The following is a 14,634-nucleotide window of genomic DNA, read 5'->3' as shown; positions in this document are numbered from 1 at the left end:
TGTGTGCAAGCAAACACCTTGTAACAGCGACGGAAACGCGTCGCTCACTTATGATCTGACCGCGCGAACTGCTCGTATTGCCTGGTAAATGAATGACGCGAGAACGCTGATCAGATTGCTTCGCCGCACATGCTTAAAAGTATTGTTATGGTCTGCAGTTTGGCTTGATCAGTGCCTATTTCCCCTGAGATGTTTTTATAGTCATGCCCGGATTTGATTAACGATCACTGCCGTAGCCTGTACTCTGCACGGCTGATGTTTACTTTTCGCGACTTGTCCGCAATGTATGAGCGGTATGAACGCGAGTTTTTAACGCCTTCGAGCGGGTTCGGACAAGGCTATATTTAGTTTTCATTAGGTGCTCGGTGTGGTAATTTATAATTGCAGCGTGTTTTGTATGTTTGCAGTAAGCCGGCATTTCTCAAGCATCAATTTCGAAACTCACGACTGCTCACAGAAGGCGAGGCTGCGTACGAGGAGAAACACGTCGTTAATGATTTCGGGTAATGGGGATATTTAGAAAAGGAGAACCGAGCGTTGGGGGCCCCCAAGAAGTTAGAGGAACCCAAACGCGACACGCGCGTGCGCGACGGGAGGGCCTTCGCCAACAGCTCGGAGCCGGCTTCGGATGCACGTAATTTAGGCTTGGCGTCGCAGCAGATATTTCATCGCCGTTAGAGTTGCGAGTGACAGTCCCTAACAGAACGTTTCACCACGCTGAGAACTCTGTAAGCGCGCTGATTTCCGTTGAAGCGATCGACGATAAAGATACCTGCACGGCCTCGGCCGATTGTTGCACGCAAGCATAGCCATCAATTCGGCCGCTCGCCGCACCGTGCGTGAACGGGCCGGCGCTGCCGGGACCGACCTCCGTGGCCGGTCGGCGTAAATCGCGGCAGATATTTGAGCATCGCTTTGAAAACCACAGCTGATGACACTACCTATCACAATTTTTCATCACACTAACATCCACTTTCACCAATCTGGAACTTATTTTCCACGACTTGTGTGATTTTAAAAAGCGGCGACAAGTTGTTGCTGCCGCGACCTGCGTCGGTTCGAGCCGCACCCTCGGCTGTGCGAGCAGGCACGGCGGGTGCGTGTGCTTCTGCGAGCAGTTAACGCTTCACGATTTCCTGCTTTATACATTTGTAACAAGGGAAATCTAGAAACTTCACTCGGCGATCGTCGTAGTCCACATTGTTGATCGGGGAAACAAACCACTGCTTATGCTTCGGTCGCATGCGTAATACACCACCACGCTCATGGTGTTTGCGGATAATCTACCACAGTTGATACGGCTATACAGTCACCATTACGTCGAACTGCGCTTGACGCACTGAGAATTAACTTCAAAGGAAGGAAATTAACACGAAAATACTTTTAGAATGCGCTTCCTAAGCGAAGTGTCACGCGCTGCAAGCCAATACGCAGCAAGATAGGAACGGTGATCCTACAAGTGACGTCAAAACGATCGCAGCGCCGGCCTCTCCCGTGGTGGGCCTCGCGGCCAATAATGTACAGTGCTGCTTAAAGGCCAACTGCACTCAAATTTCACCCTGGCTAAATGCCTTCGAAATGTGTAGTAGGTACCATGAGAACTAATGCGACGCGACCGGTAGCTCTGTGCAATGCGTGGTTATCCAGTTTCAGGCCCTCAAAATAACGCCCTTGCAGACGACAAAGCACCTGCCGGCGTGTCGCGCAAACAGCCATTTAGCGGAAGTGACATGCCAGTCGTCCAGGACGATCGGCATGCCTCGCAGAGGGAGAATCCGGGAAACTCGTATTTCGCGCCGCCACGCCTGGCTTTCATGGCTCCGAAGCGGCTTCGCTAACCGCCCGCTTCTCTCCTTTTCGAGTGTCGTCGCGACATCATGCCTACGCAATGTGCTGCTGTCGGAGCGCACGAATAGTGTTGTGCTTGCGGGACAAGCGCTCGCTTTTCCGCCCGCCTGTCCGCCTGGCTGGCCGAGCCGGCCGCGTCGGCCGGTCCGCACAGCTCGCGCCGTCAGGCCAGGCCGTCTGGCCGCTCGCGTCGACGGCTGGTACGTCACTTCCGCCTGCTCGGAATGGCCGCGTTTTGCCGAGTTTCGTATTCAAAATCGTCGATTTGCTGGTCGCTTGCGGTGTAATTACGCACATTTTAGGTGTCATACTTCGTACATCGCGGTCTTTTTTGCACTGATTTCGCGCGGTCAAAATTTTGAGTGCAGTTGGCCTTTAACAAGACACGTCATAACATTTGCTTTCATTTATAAAGGCTTTCTGAGGTTTTGAATAGATGAGAAAATCAAAAAGGGCGGGGTCGGCCAGGTTTTGTTTTGTGTTGCTGGATACAAGGCGATTTGAGATATTCAGGTGCCATTAAACAGCCACGGTTGCCGCCATACCACTGTACCCAGGTACCGCTACGTGGGGCATGCACTGGTTAGATTTTCTAAGTCCTGCGGATTGAGAAAAATGTGCTGAGCTTTTCCGGATATTAAGCGGTATTTTAGTGCGAAAAGAATCACTTTTTGACAACGCGTAATGAGTGTCTTTTTGTCTCCTTGTCTTTCTCTTGCCCTCAACAGTGCGGTGAAGCAGATCCTATCAAAAATGCCAGACCTCGTCAACGTGCAAAGGCGGGATGGGTGTGCCGCATTGCATATTGCCGCCATAAACGGCTATCACGATGTCGTGAAGACCTTGCTAAATCAGGTATGGAGTGATCTTGAATCTCGGCGCTACTGATGGAACAGTCAGTTTTTGCGGTTTGGAGTTCGCATCATGGCCTTTTCAAAGCTATAATTAGGTGGAGTTCAATTGCGGTGTCACTTGGAATTCGATTTCTTTTAAGTAACAAACGCCTGGTGTGGGGGAGTAAGTGAAATATGCTTGAGGAGAACAACGGCGCAAGAATTCGAAGACGAAAGTTGATATGCAGAAATATCAGGATGAACTGAAGCAGGATCAAGACTTGGCGCGAGTCGTTTGAAAGAGAACTTCGGAATGAAATACGCGAGATACGCAACGAACAACGAACCATGAGTGAAAGTCTTGAATTCGCGGACCAAACTATCGAGGAGTGGCAGACAGAACTTACACGCGAACGCGCAAACAATGCTGAACGAAAAAAGCAAAATGATGCACTTCTTGCGTAGTGCGGAACTTCGCAGCCCAAGGCAGCTGACCTCGAAAAGAGGGTGCTTCAAGAAGAGCAATATTCGCGTAACGCGAACATCGAGATCAAGGGCGTTGGCAAAACTAACGGTGAGAACGTTACGGAAACTGTTTCCAAAATTGGCACGGCCGTTCAGGAGTCTATCTCGGAATCGTACGTTGTGGCCTGCCATCGTGTTCTTACATTGAATACCGTCGTGTAGAACATCATTGTTCAGTTTGAATCCCGGGCGAAGCGGGACGCGACGCTGAAGAAGGCAAAGAAGATAAGGCTGACGACCAGCAACATCGGGCTCAATGATTCGGCCCCCGTTTTCGTTAACGAGCACCAGTGTCCAACGCTGAAAAGGCTGTTCGGAATGGCCACGAAACGCAAGTACGAACATGGATGGAAGTCTGTGTGGTCGTACAATGGCAGGATATATGCGAGGCAATATGAAAACTTAGATTCCGTTGTGATCGGTGACGAAAATGACCTCGGAAAGATATGCCCAAAGTAGATTGACGACTCTCAGCATAGTAAAAGCCCTCTCCCAAGAATGTGCTATCACGAACTCGCCCTTCCCGAATCTGTCCACACCCAGCAATCATCCAGTTACTCTGTCCTACAACTGAATACGCGTTCCGCGCTGAACAAACCAGATGGCATTGCACAGTTCCTGCGCCAGTTTTCATTTCAATTTAAAATTACTATGTTTACCGAAACATGGTATCGTGACGACTGCGCAATGTTGCATCTTGACGGTTACAAACATTTCTTTGTTAATCGCCCAAACCGTCGAGGTGGTGGTGTAGCAGTTTATGTAGAAGCCTGATGTCCCTTCGAACTTCTATCTGATTGCTGCGAATCTACCTGTGACTATCAACTAACACTTAAGTGCAATTAAGAAATTGTTTCAGTAGTGTATCGCCCTCCACATGGAAATGTTGCTCGCTTTATTGCTTTTTTGGAATCTTTGTTAAATTACATTTGTTTAAACAGTTTTAGATACATCCGGGGGGGAGACTTCAACATAAATGTCCTCGGCAACAGCCCCACTGTACACGATTTTACAACCTGTATAGAATAAAGTGGATTTGTGAATCTAATCACTTTCCCCCCTCGCATTACTACCTCAACATCATCGGCTCTCCACCTTTTAATTACTAATCTACACACGGTTTCCGATGCTGGAACAATTGTGTCAGACATCAGTGACCACTGTCCAGTTTTTATGCTTTACTCTGGTATAGTAAATAGAGAGCGTCGTACTGATGCTGTTACCACACAGTTTGTTTCCCATAAGGCTTTAAAGCGCTTTAAAATCGCCATTAGCTCTTATGACTGGTCTTTTATTATGAATCAGGAAAATGCAAATGATGCATACTCCTTATTCATACAAAAATTTACGCATATATACCTCGCACAATTCCCCTTTAGAACTTTCACACCATGCAAAAGAACAAAAAAGCCATGGGTTACACGGTTTCACTTAGAAATGATAAAAAAGAAAAATTGTCTTGTTCAGAAATTCTTACGCACACGAATACTCGACACACTTAAAGAATTCAAGATGCTTAGAAACCAAGTCAATGCTCAACTCAAACGTGCTAAAATAGTTTACTATCAAGAATTGTTTTCTAACATCGGAGCACAACGCCCCATGTAGTTTGGAACACGGAAAATAGCATTTTGTGCTGTAAAAATAGAAGTAACGCACCAGGCAATATAATACACAATGAAAATCTGCTAACCGGTAAAGCGCTTGCAGACCACTTCAATCTGATTTTGTTTCAAATAACCCTCGTACCCAAAATCTGCCCCTGCCAGAAATGCTATGCCCTAGTCCTGGTGGTAGCTTTTTTTTTATCCGACAAACAAAACAGAGGTCTGCTGAACTTTCAAGTGCCTGAAAAATAGCAAGGCTCTTGACATTAATAACTTACAAATAGCACCGATAAAGCACGCTATAGAGCACATAGCCGCCCCTCTTTCTCACATTGTTAATCTGATTCTTAAACAAGGCGAATATCCAACAGCGGTGAAGAAGTCCCGAGTATCAGTCTTGTATGAAGGGGGAGATAGAAATATACCATCTAACTATCGACCTATATCAGTTATTCCCATTTTTTCCAATGGCTTAGAAAAAGTTATTTTCTCGAGAATAACAAACTTTCCAGATAAAAACGCCATTTTAACCGACGCCCAGTTCGGTCTCCGCAAGGGCAAGTCGACCGAAAATGCTTTGCTTCTGCTTTAAAAAACAATACTGCAAAACAAAAAAAAAATTCCTTGGGCTTATTTATAGATTTCAGCAAAGCATTCGACTGCCTTGGTCACAAAATTCTTCATCATAGGATGGCTCACAATGGTATTCGTGGCGGTCCTTTAGCTTTGCTACAATCATATATCCACGGAAGAACACAGTGTTTGCATAGGCAGCGATAGGTAAACTCATTTACCGGTTCCATGTCGCGTACCACAAGGCAGCGTTTTAGGGCCCTTGCTTTTTAACATATGTATCAAGGACATCGTTACAATTGACAAAACTGACCTGACCTAGATGTTCTAATTAAAAATTGTAATGACATTCTTCATGAGCTCCATATATGGTCAAGCTCTAATCACATCAGGATCAGCCCCTCAAAACAAAAGTAATAATTTTTGTGCAAAAAATAAGGCGTGTCAAACCCAAAATGTCATTACGTATGAAGGGCAGGACATTGCTATAGTTGAATCACATAAAATTTTGGGTGTGACTTTTTCGTCAAATCTCAGCTGGGACTCTCACATTCACTGAGCACTGGGAGAGAGTACTGTCCAGCTCGGACCCTAACGACCAGTTTTGGCTGGTGCAGCGAGCCCAAGAAGCCGGACGGACTCAAGGGGTCCTGGAATGAGGACTCTTCCCCACGGCTCACAACATCAGATACACGTTTATTCCTCCTCCTCCTCTTCTCACATTTCAATCCTCTGTAAAAAACTTTCATCTGCAACCGGAGCGTTGTTAAGACTTCAGTCATTCCTTCCTCTTCAAGTGAAACTTAACGTATACCATGCTGTGTTTGCTTTGCATCTTGATTATTGCAGCGCAGTTTTGTCAACAACTTATCAGGCAAATCTGACAAAAAATTTCATCTTGCAGAAAACAATTATCCGCCACATTGCAACTGTTCCATAATTGTTCCCAAATTTAAATTTATTTCGCAGTTTCCTGCTGATAAAATGTACTATTTCCGCTTACTACGTTTATACTATGTCTCATCTGGAATATCGCGGGATTTTGTAACTACTGTGGCATCCTTAAAACAACACACCCATCCTGTACACACACGAAACACAGATTTCTGGATGATACCTCGCTTTCGAACAAACTACAAATTACAAAGGCTTCAGTATAATCTTCCATTCATTTTAAATACATACAAGTGCGCTGACAATTTCACACTTAGGAGTCAGCGGGAAACCTTTGTGAACTTGGAGGACTCCATTCGTTGAGAGCTGTGCTATCCTGTTTGTGCAAATAGATCGTGTGTGATCGTGTGTATGTTTACTCGTGTAAATTGGTATTGCTGTCAACAAGTTTCGTATTGTTACAATGTAAAAGTTTGGTTGAACTGCAGTGTCAATGTTAATTGCTGTGTTCCATGATAGATCATTCTCCAGTGCCGCCTACATGTCTTGTAATGGCCTCTGGGGCCCCGTCGAGCTGCGTCACGCAGCTTTTAGCCCTGGGAGCCTTTCCAGTTTTTTTCTCGAATAAAGATTTTTTGATTGATTGATTTGTTTATTGATTGATTGATTGATTGATTGATTGATTGATTGATTGACTGATTGATTGATTGATTGATTGATTTATTTATTTATTTATTTATTTATTTATTTATTTATTTATTTATTTATTGATTGATTGATTGATTGATTGATTGATTGATTGATTGATTGATTGATTGATTGATTGATTGATTGATTGATTGATTGATTGATTGAAAGAATAATAGACACGAACAAGTACATGGATATGCTGCCGTGCATTTATCTCTGGTTCTTTTAGCCAACTGGAACTTGGATAACTTGGACCCACAATAATTGTTTTCCACCAGCGCTATGTGCTTTTATTAAAAACTTAACATTGTATATACTGCTTAGCGGTCAGCGACGTGATGTTCTGGTCAGCTGTTACGCTGAACGGGCACAAGTGCACAATTTTCGCTCTCCGTAAAAATGCGTTCTGCCATCACCACTTTAGTTCCTGGATTCTAAATGATTTCTCACACTGAGAACACTTGACATGAGGCGGGAATATTGCGCATCGCGAAATGTACTGATTTTTATTCTCAAAAGATCAGTTTTGGGATTCCTTAATTTATTGTCACTGAAGGCACTGTATCATCGCACATAGAGGGTATTAATTCAGTTTCTATTCTCAAGTGAGACAATGCAGCGTGTGTGTGAATGGAGGCGTGCTTGGCGCTCTCAGGCAACATAGAAAGTATACACTCATCAAATAGTCAAGAATCTGTATCAATACACCTACCACTTTCTGCAGGGCAACTGCGAGGTCGACCTTGAAACCACCAAACAAGAGACGCCCCTTGTGCTCGCCGTGAGCAGGGGGTACTGCGACATTGTGGAGCTGCTCGTTCAAGCGCGTGCCGACATCAACAAGCCGAATGCCGAGGGGGACACTGCCATGCATATGAGCTTGCTAAGGCGGTCCGAGGTGCAACCTCACTGTGTGAAGGCATCAACCTCTCCAGCCGTCGCAGCAGTACGTTTGCTAGCACGCTTCACCAACTTCCGTCCGTAGCATCTCAAAATAGCCGGAAAGCTTGTTAAACTGCGGCTATGAGGATTACGCGAAAAAGACATCAGGATGGCGTAGTCCTCTAATTTATATATGGCCGTATGAAAATACCCAGCTGCACTCTTCAACCGATGGCAGCTCATAGAAGCAAATGGCAAGCATATACATTTCGAACCTGAGGATACGTACAGAGTAACTAAATTTACTCATCCTCCAGTTTCTTTTGTAAGTTATTTTTTTTACTCAGACCGGCCCTCGAAAATTCTGAACATGTGCCAAAAAATTAAAAGAAATGCAACAGAATATCCTAGAATCAAAACCCGCAGCTAAAACAATTCCCATCTTTTTTTTATTTTGAAGCCTTCGCCTTTATTCATTCTCACGTGCCAACACGACAAAACTACAGGGGTCTATTATCTATCCTAAGTGATCTTCACACACATAAAATACTTCATTCAAAGCACACAAATAGTTTTAAAAAACACACGATAAATATATCGAAGACTTCCAATCGCTAAGACCTATTTTTGTATTCTAGTCTCCCTTGCAATACATTAGGAGTTAGAGGGGTCGCAGACTAAAATGTAATAAACATCAGCTGCATGGGCGAACTTGTAACAATGTCTTTATGTGCCTGTGGAAACAGTTTACAGCCGCATAGGGGGGAGTGGCAGTTTCATCTAAATGTCATGCGTCAGTTTTGCAGGGGAGTTCAGAGAACTCTGTTCACCTTCTCCATTTAAGCGTTAAAAGTAGTGATCGTATTTAATATTTTTAACTATGTTTTCAATGTTTCAAACACCGTTCGTTTGTTTAGTTTTATGCAGCACACTTGCGTTGCTCGCTCGTTCGTGCCTGCATTATAAATTTCAAGAGATATTGAGCGTGCCCCTAATTAACAAAACAGAAAAATCTTAGAAAAATAAATGTCGCTTTAAAAGTATCTTCATAGCTGCAAATATAGTTTTGTCCTTTATGCAGGTCATGTACAACATTCGTGAAACCTCCGAGTCGGAGGTCGACCTCAGCATAGCTCTGGCTTGCTTCCTTGCCAACCATGGAGGTGACCTTTCCAAAATGAACAAAAAAGGACAGTCACCACTCAGGATCGCTAAAACCAATGTGGAAGTGGCACTGCTTCTCAAATGGAACCAAGAAAAATGGTAACCGAAGCGCCGTTGCTACTTTTCTGTAACCCAGATTTCGTATATACAGCCTTATACTGCTCTGTCAGAAAAGGACTTGGAGAAAACTATTGTGGCGTTCTAAATCATATGAGCACCCGTTTTTTTCTCAACATTTTTTTGTAAATAGCTTGCGTTGGCAGTTTTTAGCTGTAACCGGTTGAACTTGAACTCAGTGTCACAGACCTTTGGGTTGCGCCATGTACGCTGACTGAATGGTGTGCTCCCGTTCTGCAGCTCAACACCTGGTTCTTGTAACCAGGCATGAGCGGATGGACTGACACCATAATATGACTGCCATTAACGCAACTGCTTTTCTGAAGCACAACAAACCTAATATGAAAAGAAAATATTCTGACAACTTTGTTTTATCCTCTTTTTTTTCGTGGCGCATATGTGTACAGAGCTCGCAACCCAAGTGCTAAGATTAGTCATTTGAACTTCAGCAACGTAAGCGCTAGCGTGCCGACTTTTTTCATGTACGACTGTCCGTTTAAGCTCGATTTTCGTTTTCTCGAAACACCGCGGGCACTGTTCGCACTCGATGCCTAACAAGTATAGAAAAAGTTGCTGTGCTCCGGAACTTGTTTTCGAATACCGGACTGAAATATAAGGCGTGATTCAATTGCTTCTACAGTGCCGATAAGCCTCTTTAAATTATTTTCGGCGTTTTAATTGGCACTTATGAAACTTGTAGTAGTGATAAAACAATTTCAAATTATGGAACCCACAGTCATGCAACTCCCACAAAGCATAGATCTTTACTAGGAAAGACCTTGTGGTTAGCGAAGGAGTTTCAATTTTTGCAGTTCACGGGGTGAACTCGGCATGAATACAACACAAGACAAATATCTGTGAAAGGTTTAAGAAACTCGTGCCGCTTGAGGCATGAAGAACCGTGTATTACCCATGTGAAAATGTAGCAAAAGCTTGAAACCCTCTCTCGGCGATTAACAAGAAAACAAAAGTATAGCAAATACAGCTTTGCACCGTTGGAGGGTACCAGGCACCGTCAGGGTGAAGACACAAATATTCATTTAAAGGAGCCATGAAGAGAAAATACAACTTCGTTTAATTTGAAAGAACTAGGATTCAGTATCTCACTCAGCTTCATTACAGCCCCAAAAGATGTTTTTTAACGAAAAAAAAGCAAGAAGTATTTAAAAACTTTCAAATTTTGCGCCCCAGTGACGTGTTATGAGCAAGAATGACGTCATACGGGCCAACAATAAAACATAATTTTCAGTGCGTTAACTGCACGTTAGCGTTCAAGTGATGCGGTCAAATGGAACTAGAGGCCCCATTACAGACGTCCAGTCATGTGTCATCGGGACAGGTCAGTTAGCCGGCCGCCAATCGCACAAACAAGGTTCCCTGACGTTATAGAAAAGTTGTGTGAAATTGGCTAGGGGGTCGCGACTGGTTCACACGTTTTCTTTAATATCTCCGTTATTTGTTCGAAGATTGCGATGATATTGGTATCATTGTTATCGGGACTAAGCGGTCTTTCCAATAAACCCAACTTGTATTTTGTCTTCATGGCTCCTTTAAAGATATACAAGTATACTAATAGTTTTAAGTGATATATGCGCGCCGGCTGCATCAATAATGCTGAGACGCTTCGAATATTCTGGTGTCTGAGTATCAACATTTCGTTGACGGGGGCAGCAGGGCTAATTCTCGTATTCGAGGGCCGATTGAAGCGGGTCTCGTTAATTGGTCTGCTATTTTTCGGACGCACCCGCTTATTAAGGCGTATTGAACAAGACTTTCGTGCGTACCACAGCATTCACACTAACGAAAAGTTCGTTTAGTAGCCTCCTTTGAATAGCCTCCTCCACAACGGTTTGCCAAATCTAAAGGGTGAGCCATGGCGTACAGATAAAAGACAGGTGAGCATGCAGCCAAGGATGGCAGGTAGTGCATTACGTCATGAGGGATAAAAATCCGGAGACATGCACAAGTTTCGGTCAATTCCCAGGCGAAGTCCCACTCCGATGACGCGTTACAATCACTAGCCAACTCTGTATGTTTGAACTAAATAGTACACTGGCCGCTTTGCTAGTCAACGCTGTTACCTAATGGAAATCTTAGCCAGCTTTGGTGAAGTAAATTAAAATTGCTTACCAAACACACATGCGGGAAAGGTATGAAAGTTAAAATATTTGCCTACTGATCCCAAGATGTATAATTTCTTCAGAAAGCACTTGCCCAAACAAAAAACCTTAAATGACAAGGCGAAGCGGTTGCTTGGAATCTTGAAAACAAGTTAAGCCTGTGCCAATAAGAAGCAACAAGCTTAGAAACAGCACGCCGAGGGAGAATTGGAAAGGTAGACATTACGTGTGACTTGCGTCGCTTTTTTTATTTTTTCCGGTAAATTTATGTTCACTAAAATTGATTTTAAGAGTTCTCTGAAACAAACGTTAAGTATATATTCAACTACGCCGAATTAGGCTTCCTTATTTTGAAATGTAAAACAAGAGTGTTTGTTCTCTGTTGTCAATGTGTAAAGTTTCCCGTGTACATGTTCGACCTGAATACACAAGGACGACGTCCCGTTTGGAAACATTAAAAGGACAATTAGAAGAAACAGCAGCGAAGAAACTAGTAAAATTGCCAATGTCGCGGAGACTAAGAGTAAAGCAATCGATCCTAGAGGAATAAAGAAAAATTTAGGACTGAATGGTTATTGAACCAGGAGTCTTCGGAATGCTAATTCAGCAGATGTAACTGATACCAATAAAGCTTCATGAATCTATTTGAATAACATCGGACCTAGTGTATGCATTATGGCTTTAGGACTACACAATGGCAAAAGCCGGCACGCGCAGCTCGGCGTTCAAAGAGTTTCACGTTGTTTGGCACGTCATCAGGCTCAACCCTATGCATGTACACGTTAAAACAGGAAGCTCACGGCCATTTCACGGATTTCTAATTGTCGACGACGTCACGATATTTGCCCACAATATTCCCATACCCACTCCAAAGGATTTCCATGGCGCGTAGGTTCATGACACGTGCTTTTCATCCAGGGTTTTTAAAACTGGGTGTAGCACACTGAAGTGGACAAGAGGGACCGTGATGACACAGGATCAATCACGCCAGACGGGGTTTAGGAGTTTTGCGGAATGCCGTTCGTACTTCGCACGGCGCCAGCAACGTCCAACGTCCCTAGACGCCGTGATAACCTACTAAAATGGCACACCTACCCTGTCTACCTCGGCGACGTTTGCGTGATCGCCCATCGCTTCGATGACCACCACAAGATTGGAGTCGGTACTGAAGAGGCTTCGAACATCAATATTACACTAAAGTCGGAAAACTGTCACTTTAATTACGAGAAACTCAGTATTTAGGCCCCGTCATCAACTCATAGGAATTCCTGTCTGACGTCGCAAAAACGTTATCTGTAGCCAGCTTACCCTGACTAAGGACTAGAAAGGTGTGCGAAGATTCACGGACACTTGTGCGTAGAACCGGCATTCCATCGAAAACTTCTCTAAACAACTCTGAACCTCTCACGCGCCTGAAGATAATCCCTTCAGGAAGCTTCAAAACCGCCTACAGTGCCTGCCTGGTGTTTGCACATTTCGGCGAATGTGCCAAGACAGAATAGTACACATACGCGAGTGACGTAGGCTTCCATCCACTTCCACAAGTGTCATCCACTTTCACAAGTAAAAGAGCTGGGGAAAAGTAATGGCCTACGCAATCAGCTGTCTGTGAAAACAAACTATTTCGCCAGTGGAAAAATGTGCATCGCCCTAATAAAGGCCATTTTCAAGTTTCGATGGAGCCTCCGCCTGCGGAAATTCAATATTTCCTTCTTTTCCGAATCCAGCGCAAAATATTCAGATACTGAACGCCTCTCACCCACCCCTGTAGTACCATCGCCACAGGGCTTAAAAAAAGACGGCGCCCGTTTCGGCATTGTGGTGGCGGGCGACCTAGCCTCCCAGCAGCGTTCGAACCCCAAGTTGAGTATCATTATCGACCACATGAAAAGACACGACATCATAGTGCCAGAAGCTTTCGAGCGAAAAATGCATGCATTCATCTACAAAATTTCTCTCAGCGTCGAAAAAAACTTCGGCCCCGCCACTAAAACGAGTTATCTTCCCGGTCTTCCTGCACACGTACGTGACCAAAATTTGAACAGCGTCCCATAGCGATCCGTCGTCCGGACACCTCGGTACAGTACGTACACTTGGAAATACTACGAATAAATACTACTTCCCGCTTTACATCCGATGTAACCCACTACGACCGTACCTACCGTAATTTTAGCGGCGGAAAAGGCCGCCGACGATACCTGCTGATCTTCTCCAGTCCATCACGGTACCATCGAGACTCTACCAATAGATTGAAATCGTCCTCCAGTATTCATTCCTTACGTCAGTGAATTGTTGTACCCAGAGACTGCGCAAAGCCTTATACGCAGCAACTGCCACTCTTCCCGGAGAGAGTGCACAGAGTCGTCAAATTCTTTATCAATCAACTTTTGCTGATGCATGAAGCCCCTGGCACAGCCACTCGATGGGAACAAGGTCGTAATCCCGGACCGCGGAAATGCCATTCCTGCAGAGCTCATGCAAGGATTCTTACTCTACAGCGACACGGATCACCGAAGGACTGCGGCGTGCAATCCCCTGATAAACAGACTAACCAAACACTTGAAAAAGACGATCGCTATGCTGTCTACGTCGTTTACTTTGAATACGAGAGATGGGAAGAAATTTTTTCTTATGTCACGTTTATGTACAATGGAGCTGTTTACAACACCACGGAGATGATTTTGTGCACGCTTGTCCACCGAATACAGCTTAAGGCGATGCTCCATGCCATGCTGCCGCAATACAAGACGACGAAATCAACGCCAATGTCTTTGTGCAATTTTTGCCAATCTGATCACGCGGCCCCCGCCTGAAGCTTCTGCAGCTTCATTCAAGATCATAGTGAATACAACGACGTCTTGATAAGCCTATCGACGCGGTCGTCCCTGAAGCCAACTCTGTAACATTAGGGCCACGCGCAAGGCCCGACGTTGTCCACGTGGCTCGCGCTAATAATGCCACACTATGTAGCAAAATTCGTATTGTTTTTCCCACTGCTTTATTTTAGCCCCGCGTGGGTGCACTGTTAGAGGGGCACAATGCCACAAACTGTACCTGGTGATTCGCTTTGCTTGTTTTGTTAGCAGCACGTTAACGATACCGGTTATCTTAACCTGTGCTTCAACAGGAGCTTCCATTTCCCCCTGTTTGCTGCATAGCACGTCGGGTAGCCTGTTCGATAGGAAAAAGGCACCATCTCGTCCCTAAAATTTGAAGGTTATGTCGACACTGTTCTAAGTTGAATTAGATTGTTCTGGATGGTAGGGCGTTCAGAGATAAATGCGTGCGAGCAATTGCCGCAGAATTCAATTCGGTGACGGTGTTCAGTTCCCGACAATTTGCTTACTGCTTTTTTGGTGTTTTTTTTCTTCTAGCCTATTC

At 44.5% G+C, this 14,634-nt stretch overlaps 1 protein-coding gene across 1 annotated transcript in view; it reads left to right on the top strand.

The window, feature by feature from the left end:
• The window catches only part of LOC144147089 (uncharacterized), a 293,400-nt gene that overhangs the window by 256,858 nt on the left and 21,908 nt on the right, over window positions 1–14,634 (top strand). The window contains exons 30-32 of the mRNA XM_077679136.1: window positions 2,577–2,703; window positions 7,695–7,916; window positions 8,934–9,115. Of these exons, the coding sequence (XP_077535262.1) occupies window positions 2,577–2,703; window positions 7,695–7,916; window positions 8,934–9,115 (531 nt within the window). The remainder of the gene's footprint in view (window positions 1–2,576; window positions 2,704–7,694; window positions 7,917–8,933; window positions 9,116–14,634) is intronic.

This window comes from Haemaphysalis longicornis, unplaced genomic scaffold, assembly GCF_048455015.1.
Source record: "Haemaphysalis longicornis isolate Haplotype H1 unplaced genomic scaffold, Haemaphysalis longicornis Haplotype H1 scaffold_7, whole genome shotgun sequence".
NCBI lineage: Eukaryota > Metazoa > Arthropoda > Arachnida > Ixodida > Ixodidae > Haemaphysalis > Haemaphysalis longicornis.
The sequence above is the reverse complement of the archived record's forward strand: the minus strand, read 5'-3'. Positions and strand labels throughout refer to the sequence as shown.